This window comes from Macaca nemestrina, chromosome 15 (assembly GCF_043159975.1).
Source record: "Macaca nemestrina isolate mMacNem1 chromosome 15, mMacNem.hap1, whole genome shotgun sequence".
NCBI lineage: Eukaryota > Metazoa > Chordata > Mammalia > Primates > Cercopithecidae > Macaca > Macaca nemestrina.
Window position 1 is genome coordinate 27,542,856 of NC_092139.1, and position 12,165 is coordinate 27,555,020.

General features: G+C 50.7%; 1 protein-coding gene across 2 annotated transcripts; it reads left to right on the plus strand.

Moving 5' to 3' along the window:
• Positions 1–659: 659 nt before the first annotated feature.
• Positions 660–11,891, plus strand: LOC105496306 (growth hormone releasing hormone). Of its 2 annotated transcripts, none has more exons than XM_011766635.3 (5): positions 660–751; positions 5,590–5,692; positions 6,001–6,105; positions 8,507–8,626; positions 11,748–11,891. In XM_011766635.3, the coding sequence occupies exons 2-5, from the start codon at positions 5,610–5,612 to the stop codon at positions 11,761–11,763; spliced, it is 324 nt and encodes a 107-aa protein (XP_011764937.2). In that variant the 5' UTR covers positions 660–751; positions 5,590–5,609; the 3' UTR covers positions 11,764–11,891. The 2 variants fall into 2 exon arrangements, with proteins under 2 accessions (XP_011764937.2, XP_011764935.2); XM_011766633.3 differs by having other exon boundaries at positions 668–751; positions 11,745–11,891.
• Positions 11,892–12,165: the final 274 nt, after the last annotated feature.

Genomic DNA, 12,165 nt, shown 5'->3' on the forward strand with positions numbered 1-12,165 from the left:
TAGGAACTTTTAAAAAGGCACATTTATCTTGGGGAATCAATAAACTCTTGGTGTTTCAGTCTTATGAGTATTCCAATTATTTTTAACACATATTTTTTCTTTTTTAAAAAATATATTTTTTGAGATAGAGTCTTGCTCTTTCACCCAAGCTGGAGTGCAATAGTGTGGTCTTGGCTCACTGCAACCTCCGCCTCCCAGGCTCAGGTGACACTCCTGCCTCAGCCACCTGAGTAGCTGGGACAACAGCCGTGTGCCACCACGCCCAGCTAATTTTTAAATTTTTTGTAGAGACGGGGTCTCATTATGTTGCCCAGGTTGGTCTCAAACTTCTGAGCTCAGGCAATCCACCCGCCTCAGCCTCCCAAAGTGCTAGGATGGCAGGTGTGAGCCACCGTGCCCAGCCGAGTTCTCTGATCATTATTATGGCAGTATATATTCTCTATATCCTCTTGGAATGATGTTACAACTTTGTACTCTGTCCACCCTGTCAAAGGTAAAGGGAGACTTTACCAGGAGTCTTAATTTGCAAGGGGCCAAACCTCTTTCACCTATTAGGGTTTGTCAGTGTGATGTGATGCTAAAAACAGTCCTTTGGTTGACTTGTGGGTAATTGATTCTCTGACGCTGACAACGCTTAGGAAAATGAAGGGATAAATGATGGGGACGCCAGGCGGCTGCCGGAGCCAACACCCAGCTCAGGGCCCGTGGACTGGAGCAGTGCCTCGGAGCAGGGGGAGATCTGCCGCATCAGGTGAGAGGGGTGGCCCTTGGGGGCTGGGCTGGTTGGGGGCAAGAAAAGTTAACCTTCTCACCAACTCAGAAACACTGAGTCCAAGAGGCCCACCACCATCCTCTTTACCCATGGACGGGTGAGTACATCTGAGCCCCTCTCTGGATAAAACCACCCCTCAATAGAGGCTCTGGAATAGGCTTTTGATGGTGCTGTTTGGGGCTTCTCTTAACTTGGGCGCGTGGCGGACTGGCTCCAGGTGTCTGTCGCAGGCATTGAGGTCTCAGTGCTCCTTCAAGGGTGCGTGGGCAGGCTTCGGGGGCAAATGTGAGTTGGCTCGATTTTCCTGTCAGCGATGGGATTCTGCCATGGATCAGAGATGAGCCAAGTGGCTGTGCAAATCAATACTGCTCATTGATCACTCAGAACTGATTCAATGTAATTGCTGGGAAATTGATAACATTTTGCTTTCTTGCTCAATTGCAGCCGCACTCTTTACTCCAGGTTTTAGACACAATTATCTGCCCTTGGAGTCCTCCGCTACCCCACGCCTGTCTCCTGATCCTTGCTTTAATGATCCTGAAGTATTTGTGTCTTTCACCATAGACCGCCTCAAACCCCTTCTGGAATGAGCTGGAGTATCACTCTTTTGAATGACAGTTCAAGATGCTTCCTCATTAAAAACTTAGATTTCTTTTAACTTAGAGTGCTGTCGGTGAAACAGTTTATAAACCAGATCAGGATGTCGATGCTTTGGGGTGCTCAAATTTCAAAGGGGAATGTTCAAGGAAAGTTAAAGATGTTCTTTCCCTGGGTTTTCAAAAATGCCCTTGCGAATTTGGGTGCTTGGGACCTGACCTCTGTCGTTAGCTGCAGGTGAATCTGCAGAATTCTCCTGACATTCCTGACATGAAGGCTGGCAAAAGGTGCCAACGGATGTAGATTAAGTGCCTGTTTATCCTGAATCCAGGCAATCTCAAGTACATCTAATCACAGAATCAGTAAGCACTGCAGGAAGCTAACCAATGATCATGATAGATTATAAACTCTGGAGTGCCTTCAGTCATCAGCGTTGTCAGCAATGCTGTTGGGCTTGGCTACACTTCATTCGGTGAATTTTGACTCCTTAAGTTGTCATGTGGAATGTGTCTGTTGACAGCTATTTTATTTTATTCTTTGAGATAAGGTCTTGCTCTGGCACTTAGGCTACAGTGCAGTGACACTATCATGGATCACTGCAGACTTAACCTCTTGTGCTCAAGCAATCCTCCCATATCAGCCTCCAGAGTAGCTGGGACTACAGGCATGTGCCACCATGCCTAGATAATTTATTTTATTTTATTTTTTGTAGAGATGGGGTCTCGCTATGTTGCTCAGGCTGGAGCTTTTTTATCCTTAGTGACATAACCTCTATTCTTATCTTACCCTACACTGGGTAATTCTTGTTTCCCATTTTCATCCAGTGGGATCTGCAAACCCATGGATTAGGTTCTCATAGCTCAGAGGTTGCCATGGTGTCTTGACCTATGCCTGGGGCACAGGATTTGTGGCAAATGTTGAGCCCCTTGGTTAGCCTGTGCAGTTACTGAGCCTTATCTTGAATGAGTGGGGTATTATCATGTTTACTGTGACTTGCCCTCGCCATCAAAGTCTGCCCTTCTATAAGGTTATTTTCAACTCCTTGAAACTACCGGGTGTGCATAGGGAGGGGCCAGTCAAGCAGGTGTTCCTGTCTGTCTCCATTCTTTCTTCCCCAGAGGCCCAACGACAAAGAGCAAGAAGTTTTCCTTTTTTTCAGACCCTTTCCCACGTGCGGGCGATGGAGGCTGAGGCCCCTTGTGAACGGGGAATGCTGTGAATAGAGCATTGTACCTGGGAAGCTGCTGCATGGAGCGGGAGGAAGTCTGCTGGCCTGGGAATGGGGAGGCCCATTCTGAAGTGCCCACTCCAAAACTAATTTGATGGAGGACCATGGAAAAGGTCCTTGTCCCCTCTGGGCTCTTTTCCTCAGCTGTAAGAGGAGCAGCATGGGGATGCCTGCTCCAGAGGGAGAGTGCAAGGGTGGGTTGTAGAGCCCGGTAGGGCACAGGGGCTGGGAATCCCTTGTGCCAGTCCTTGGGAGAAGGGGCAGGAGCTCAGGAGGCAGAGGGAAAGCTTAAGTCAAGACAAGGGGTTTGAGCTTTATTCTGGAGGGAGTGGGGAGCCAGGGGCTTCTGAGCAGCGGAGGGAGGTGATTGGGGACCCAGATCTGCCTGAATCTTTAAACATCAGCAGCAAAGAAGGCAAGAAACCCAGGCTGCAGCGGAGAGGCAGGAAAGGCAGTGCTTTCTGTCAAGGGGCGCTGCTTGTGTCCAAAGGTCTCCCAGCTTAGGAAATTCCACTTCTGGAGAGGCAGCCTGGACCAGGTGGGGAGAAGGGGGACCAGACATGGTATGGTGCGATGAGGAGGACGGAAGGCTGCCGAGCCTTGGTCTGAGGAACAAAGGCTTAAGTCAGATGCGAGACGTATCTAAAGGGCTGGTCGTTTGGCTGCAGGTGCAGAGGCTCTGGCCCAGCAGGCGGAAGTTACACAGCCAGCCCTCGGGGCAGATCCCATGTTCTCATCTTTTCTCTAGCCCCAGTCCTTACCGGAACAGTAGAGGCTTAACGAATATTTGCAGAAGAAGGAGATTTGGGCTTGACATGATGAGACAAACTTCCTAACAATAAGAACTGCCTGGGCCGGGCATGGTGGCTCATGCCTGTAATCCCAACACTTTGTGAGGCTGAGGCGGGGGGATTGCTTAAGCCCGGGGGTTTGAAACCAGCCTCGGCAATATCGTGAGACTTTATCTTTACAGAAAATTTCAAAATTAGCTGGGCATGATGGCACATGCCTGCAGTCCCGGCTACTCAGGAGGCTGAGGCAGGAGGATTGCTTGAGGCCAGGAGTTTGAGGCCATGATTGCACCACTCTATCTCAGCCTGGGCCACAGAGTGAGACCCTGTCTCAAAATAAATAAATAAAGAACCACTTGGAAGTAAGCCCCAGGGCTGGGGGTAGTGAACTCCCTGTCATTCGCTGGCAGCCAGTGCTCACTCAAGCAGAGCAGGAAGTGGAGGACGGCCAGTGTGCGGTCGGGGCGGGGTAGGGGAGTGGGGATGCTTGTGTCAGGGAGGGAGGGACTGACCGCTGAGGCCTGGGCTGCTGCTCCCTCCAGCTCTGCAGGCACAGGGTCTCAGGTTGCAATGAGCGGTCCCTGAGAGTGCTGCCTGGGGGCCCAAGGCATCCCTGGGTTAGAGGAGATTTCAGTACCTTCGGAAAGGAGGGCGATACCCTGAGAGGGCTGGGAGAACAAGCTGGGTTCTGCCAGCGCTGGCCCTGCCTGCCGGAACTCCTCAGCAGGACCCAGGAGCGGGAGGGAAGGAAGCCATGTCGGGAGATCGTGGGAAAGGCGGGGGTGCTGGCCATCTCTGGGGCCGGCTGGGCCCCTGGATGGATCTACACCCCCATGGAGGAGACATCCTGCTGAGAGGGAGAAACACATGGAGATGGGAGGACCGAATTCCTAGGGGGCCAAGTCCCCCGATGGCAGCCGTGTTTCCACGCTCAGGCAGGTCTGGGCCGACACAGTGGCACTTGCGCAGGGGCGGGCTCTGTCCCCTGCTGGCTGTTCTTCCCCTAATTGCAGAGCATGGTGTCCGCAGGCCCCAATTAAGGGTAGTTACAGGACCTATGGGACGACTGTGCCACGCTGGCTCCCCCGGCTCTTCGGTCTCTTCCAGGACTAAAACCCTTCAGCGAAATCTAAGCGTCTGGAGCAAGACTTAGAGCCCTTCTCCCCTCTCTCCAACTCCAAACAAAATTAAAACAGGAAGAGCCTGCCCTCTCAGAGGGTCAGTCTTAGGTAGCCACAGCAAAGGTTTCTAGAGAATTCCCTATTGGTTCAGGCACCTCACCTCACCAGATCCTTACAGGAGCCAAAGGAGGAGGTCTAGTTACCATCTCGGTTTTATGGCCAGGGAAAATAAGGCTCAGAGAGGGGAAACCACTTGTCCTGGGACACACAGCTAATGACAGCTGAGCTAGGATTTGAATTTCCAGTTTGTCTGACTCAGAGCGGAGCAGTTGCCCTTGCTGCCTGCCGTCACTGCCACACTGGATGGGGTTGAATGAGGGGGCATTGAGAGAAGGTTCTTTGACCTTCCCCATTCCTTGCTAAGGGATCCCATTTTATTTTATTTATTTAATTTTTTTTTTTTTTTTTTTTTTTTGAAACAGGGTCTCACTTTGTCACCCAGCGTGGAGTGCATGGCATGATCTTGGCTCACTGCAACCTGCGCCTCCCGGGTTCAAGGGATTCTCATGCCTCAGCCTCCCGAGTAGCTGGGATTACAGGCACATGCCACCACTCCTGTCTTATTTTTGTAATTTTAGTAGAGACAGGGTTTCACCAGGTTGGCCAGGCTGGTCTCAAACTCCTGGCCTCAGGTGATCCGCCCACCTCAGCCTCCCAAAGTGCTGGGATTATAGGCATGAGCCACCGTGCCTGGCCCCAAATCCCACTTCTAATGCCTTATGGCAAGGGAAAATTTCTCTACCGTCACTGGTTTTCAGTTCAACCCTATGTGGTTGGCAGGGTAGCTCCATCATACCCATTCTACAGATGAAGAAAGTGAAGTCAGAGAGGGTGGCTGGCAGAGGCAGAATGTGAACCCGGGTCTGTCTGACTTCCAGAGTCCGAATTCTTTTTCCCATCCCCCAGTTTCCAAAAATCAAGAACCAAGGCTTGCCATGGAGTCAAGCCCAGGGCTGGGCCAGTAAAGGCCATCCCGATGGCTGTGGCTACACCTGACCTTCCTCTCCTGTCACTCTGCAGGTGCCAGCCCCAGGTGAAGGATGCCACTCTGGGTGTTCTTCTTTGTGATCCTCACCCTCAGCAGCAGCTCCCACTGCTCCCCACCTCCCCCTTTGACTCTCAGGTAAGCAGCCCCTGGGGAAAGTTCCCACCACTCCCAAGCCATCCCTGCCATGGGGCAGGCGTTAGTGAATGCAGACTCAGCCCATTAGCTGGGCCCCGGCTATGTCTCCAGGCAGCACCCACTGCCCGTCCTTGCAGAGGAGGCAGACACAGCTTCACAGAGGTCACTCAGAGGGGTCTGAGTCTCTCTTGGGGTGAGTGGGACAGATGGCAACAGAAGGATCTTGCAGAGACATGGCGAATGCAGCCGTGACTGTCCCCTCGCCTGGCCTCCACCCCGCCCTCTGACCCCTGACTCCTTCTGCACAGGATGCGGCGGTATGCAGATGCCATCTTCACCAACAGCTACCGGAAGGTGCTGGGCCAGCTGTCCGCCCGCAAACTGCTCCAAGACATCATGAGCAGGCAGCAGGGGTAAGCAGGAGTTCTAGTGACTTCTTCCCACACTCTGCAGCAGAGTCTCCAGGATCTTGTTCCCTACAGGAGACCAGGGACCAAGTCAGATCTCTTCCTTGGCACAGCAAGTGTCATTTCTGGACTTCCCATAGCAAAAGGGTTCCAGCGTTAAACCTCAGCTTACCTCCACACCTACCATGTGCCTCTTCCGGCTAGGCTCTGACAGTAACCACACTGGTGGTAGTTACCATTTAATAATGACTCCATGCCAAAAACAAAGGCTCTGCCCTGGGACATTTATAGACACTTGGCACAGTGCTGGGCACACAGGATGCCCTTGGTAGTGTCAGCTACTATTATTCTTAGTTTCTTGCTTTCTTTTTTTTAGAGACAGGGTCTCATTCTGTTGCCCAGGCAGGAGTGCAGTGGAATGATCATGCCTCATTGTAAACTCAAATGCCTGGACTCAAATGATCCTCCCATCTTAGCCTCCCAAGTAGCTGGGACTACCAGTATGCACCACCACAACCGACAATTTTATTTTTTGTAGAGATGGCGTCTCACTATGTTGTCCAGGCTGGTCTCGAACTCCTGGCCTCAAGCGATCCTCCCACCTTGGCCTCCCAAAGCATTGGGATTACAGTTGTAAGCCACCTTGCCCAGCTTTTAGTTTCTTCTTTAATCTTCATAACAACCCTTATCCCCATTATACAGGGGGTAATAGCTTTTTTTTTTTTTTTTTTTTTTTTTTTTTTTTTTTTTTTTTTGAGACGGAGTCTCGCTCTGTCCCTGAGGCTGGAGTGCAGTGGCACAATCTCAGCTCACTGCAAGCTCTGTCTCCCGGGTTCACACCATTCTCCTGCCTCAGCCTCCCGAGTAGCTGGGACTACAGGTGCCCGCCACCACACCTGGCTAATTTTTGTATATTTTAGTAGAGACAAGGTTTCACCATGTTAACCAGGACAGTCTCGATCTCCTGACCTCGTGATCTGCCTGCCTCAGCCTCCCAACGTGCTGGGATTACAGGCATGAGCCACTGTGTCTGGGCCCAGGGTTAATAGCTCTTAAAGGACACACAGGCCGGGCGCGGTGGCTCAAGCCTGTAATCCCAGCACTTTGGGAGGCCGAGACGGGCGGATCACGAGGCCAGGAGATCGAGAGACGATCCCGGCTAACACGGTGAAACCCCGTCTCTACTAAAAAATACAAAAAAACTAGCCGGGCGAGGTGGCGGGCGCCTGTAGTCCCAGCTTACTCGGGAGGCTGAGGCAGGAGAATGGCGTAAACCCGGGAGGCGGAGCTTGCAGTGAGCTGAGATCCGGCCACTGCACTCCAGCCTGGGCGACAGACCGAGACTCCGTCTCAAAAAAAAAAAAAAAAAAAAAAAAAAAAAGGACACACAAAGAGTGGCAGAGTTTGGAGCAAAACTGCCTGACTCTATAGCCTGTATGTTTTTTAGTTTTTACTTTGAAAAAATCTCAAACTTACAAAAAAGTTGCAACAAAAGCACAATGGACTTCCATATACCCTTCCAATTCCTAACATTTTATCACATTTGCTTACTCTATATCTATAGCTAGATATAGATACATACCACAGAAACACATATGCACATTAAGTGTTGTTATCATTTTTGCTGAACCATTTGAGAGTAAATTGCAGTCATCATGACCCTCTACCTTTAGGTACTTCTGTATGTGTCTCCTAATACCTAACCAAAGGACATTTCCTTACATAATCATAGTATAATTGTCAGTTATAATCCATTTTCAAATTTTACAAGTTGTCCCAAAATGTCCTTTATGACAATTATTTCTTTTTCTGATCTGGGACCCAATCTGGGATCATGGATACCATTTAGTTGTCATGTCTCTTCAGTTTCTTTTAATCTGGAATTGTTCCTCGGTCTTTCATGACATTGACAGTTTTGATTACTAAAGGCTAATGATTTATAGAATGTCTCTCATGTTGAATTTGCCAGACATATCCCCATGATTAGAGGATGCATTCCTCTAATGATGATTAGAGGAATCAGGTGATGCGCTCACAGAAGTAATGTTGTGTCCTTCTCAGTGCCTGGTATCAGGAGGCACAGGATGGCAACTTGTGCCATTATTGGTGGATTATTGGTAGATGGTAACTTCGATCAGTTGGTTAACATGGTGTCTGCCAGGTTTCTCCTCTATAAAGTTATTTTTCCCTCTATAATTAATAATCTGTGGGGAGACGTTTTGCAACTGTATACATTTGTACTACTGTACTCTTCACTACTATATATACTGCCTCCCTAAGTGTGGCTGAATCTAATTCAGTTGGGTAGAAGAGTCCACACCAGATATTGAAATAGGCGTAGGGATATACCTCTGCCTCTCCACATCCTACCCAAATAGCAACTAGTTCTCTTTTTCTAACCACACAGAGAGAGAAACCAAGAGCGAGGAGCAACGGCACGGCTTGGCCGTCAGGTGGACAGCGTGTGGGCAGAACAAAACCAAATGGAATTGGAGAGCATCCTGGTGGCCCTGCTGCAGAAGCACAGGTATGGGTGTGTGTGCATGTGTGCTTCTAGGGACTTCAGGGCTTCCTACTCCATGGTTTGCTGGGAAAAGGAAAAAATCCACTCCTCTCTGAAGGTATGGGGCTCTGCCAAACAAACCAAGAACAAGGACCCTCCTGACAGACATTAAGAACTAGAATGGCTGGGCATGGTGGCTCATGCCTGTAATCCCAGCACTTTGTGAGGCCGAGGTGGGTGGATCATCTGAGGTCAGGAGATCGACACCAACCTGGCCAACGTGGCGAAACCCTGTCTTTACTAAAAATACAAAAATTAGCCAGGCGTAGTGGCTCACGCCTGTAATCCCAGCCACTTGGGAGGCTGAGGCAGGAGAATCGCTTGAAGCTGGGAGGCGGAGGTGTCAGTGAGCTGAGATGGCGCCATTGCACTCCAGCCTGGGCAACAGAGTAAGACTCTGTCTAAAAAAAAAAAAAAAGGCCGGGCACAGTGGCTCAAGCCTGTAATCCCAGCACTTTGGGAGGCCGAGACGGGCGGATCACGAGGTCAGGAGATCGAGACCATGCTGGCTAACACGGTGAAACCCCGTCTCTACTAAAAAATACAAAAAACTAGCCGGGCGAGGTGGCGGGCGCCTGTAGTCCCAGCTTCTCAGGAGGCTGAGGCAGGAGAATGGCGTGAACCCGGGAGGCGGAGCTTGCAGTGAGCTGAGATCCGGCCACTGCACTCCAGCCTGGGCGACAGAGCGAGACTCCGTCTCAAAAAAAAAAAAAAAAAAAGAACTAGGAAAGTGCCTGGGTGCGGTGGCTCATGCCTGTAATCCCAGCACTTTGGGAGGCTGATGGGGAAGAACCACTTGAGGCCAGGAGTTTGAGACCAGCTTGCCCAATATAGTGAGATCTCGTCTCAATCAATCAATCAATACTAGGAGAGTTCTTTAGACATGACGGGTGGGAAGTGTCTGATGGAGACCGCATCTTATCCACGGCTGTATCCCAGTGCGGAGCCAGAGGCCAGGCTCAGTGTCCATGCCCAAAAATATTACTCACTGAATGGTTCCGGGATACGACCCAGAAATCTGAATTTTAACAGGTGTCCCCAAGGATTTGGCTGCGGGTGAACTGACAGGCATGCTCTGGATCCCTTGCCAAGTTCAAAAAACTATAAAGCCAAAGACAGACCAGCCCTCCCACACACTGTGGTAGACGAGTGTGCACAGACACACGATCAGCAGACGAGAGACGTGATGACTGTCGTTCCCCAGCTCACTGGCCCTCATGTTTCTCCTGGGAGTCAGGGGAGATCGGAAATGAGTTACCTCATTTTACAGAGGAGGAAAAGTGAGGCAAAGAGGGGGTGGCAGCTGGCCCCAAGTCAGGGACTGACAGGCCCAAGACCTGTTCTTTGCACAAAGCCCCACTTCATGGGCAAAGTTTCCCAAAAATGTCTTGGCTGTTTGGAGAAACTCTGCTGGGGTTTAGAACCTGATTTGTTGTTGTTGTTGTTGTTGTTGGGATGTAGTTTCACTCTCATCACCCAGGCTGGAGTGCAGTAGCGTGATCTCAACTCACTACAACCTCCGCCTCCAGGGTTCAAGTGATTCTCAGCCTCCCGAGTAGCTGGGATTAGGTGCCTGCCACCATGCCCAGTTGATTTTTGTACTTTTAGTAGTGAACTCCTGACCTCAGGTGATCCGCCCTCCTCAGCCTCCCTAAGTGCTGGGATTACAGGCACCCGCCACCACACCCGGCTAACTTTTTGTACTTTTAGTAGAGATGGGGTTTCATCATGCTGGCCAGGCTGGTCTCGAACTCCTGACCTCAGGTGATCCACCTGCCTTGGCCTCCCAAAGTGCTGGGATTACAGGTGTGAGCCACCACAGCCGGCCTAGAGCCTGATTGAACTGCGAGCACAAGCAGGTCCCAGTGTGGCTCTGCTGGGCACTTCTGGTCCAATCTATTAAGCAAATCCAGTTCCCAGCAGAGCTCTCCGTGGCCTCTCTCCCCTTCTTCCCAACCCGATTAGACACCACCAGCCCAGAGATTTCACCATCTACAAGCAGCACCAGGCCTACGGCAGATGACAGGAGGGGCGACAACCAGGCTGGGAGGCGGGAAGAACGCCTGGACCCCAGGCCTGGTTCCGCAACTAGCGGCACAGCAACACGCTTCTTAGTTTCGACTCTGTGAAAGGAGGGGTTAGCTCTTACCATCTCTAGGGTCCGCAAGACTAGAGTTCAAAAATAATGTCTCTAAGAAGAATGCCTCCTCTGTGCCTCGCAGGCTGGGATTAGGTAATTGTTCACCTGCTATGGCTCTCATCAGGCCCCGGTAGGGTGGATGGCTCCAGGGAGGGCTAATCCTAAGAATGCAGGCTTTGTTCCTGCCAGTTAAAAGCCAGAGGCTTCACAGAGATTGAAGTCATAGAGCCCGCAGAGCTGGCAGGAAGGGTCCCGAAGGCTGCTACAGCCATTGTTCCCCCTCCAGCTGGACTGCTGCAAATACCAGGATATCACTGGTGAGCAGGAATAAGTTCCTGCTTTAGAGTGCAGAGGAGAGCCATGTGACAGATGGCTCACTTTTGCACCCATCATACATTGTGTCCATGTAACGGCCCTGTAAGGAAACTGAGGCTCGGGTTTAGCCATCCTCCCACCCCTGTAAAGACCATCCAGTGACTGTGACATGCCACGCTCTGGACCGGAGGCATAGCAGGGTACAGGACGGCAGCGACCCCTGCTTTCACGGAATTCATAATGCACCGAGGCAGCAAGGAACTAGATAACGTTCTCGTACAGTCAATTACTTCATTGTGATGAGTGGGAAGAGACGCTGGGAAGTGGTGACAGTGAGGCTGGGAGAACGCTGAGCCTGTCTGGGGATTAGAGGCAGCTTCTTCAAGGGGAAGTGACTGGCCCAGGGTCTTGGTGGGAGTTGGCTGGCAGAGCAGAGAGCAGGGGCTAAGCCTGGGACTGACCTCGCTGGCACGCTTGCACATCCTTCCCTCCACCCCACACAGCCTCTTTTGGAATCCGAAAGGCCAGCTCCTGCCATGGGAGCACCCATAGCCCTGGTTCCATGCATCCCACTCTAGTCACCCTCACTTCAATTCCCCGGATTGAGCTTGATCTTTCTTTCTGTAGCAGGAACTCCCAGGGATGAAGATTCCTCCTGTGACCTGGGCTACCTGTAGCCAAAACGCAACTGGATCCAGTTAATCCTCTTTCATTTCTGACCCACTTTTTCCTTTGTAAATACAATAAAATCCCCCATATCGGTGTGCATTTAAATGTTCTTTTCTCTTCGGCCTTATTTTTTCTGTGTTTTATATAGTTACATTTCCCAAAGTGGTATTACAAGGTATAATTTTGTTTAAAGCTAACATTTACCAAGCACGCAGAGTGCAAAGCAGGCAGCTTCGTGCATAGAACCTCATATGCTCCTTACACAGGCTGATGGAGGGTATTGGCATCCTCCTCCTTTCACAGACAAAGAACTGAGGCACAGAAAGTGTAACCCAATTGCCCACAGTCACACCTGGCAAATGAGAAAGCTGGGATTCAA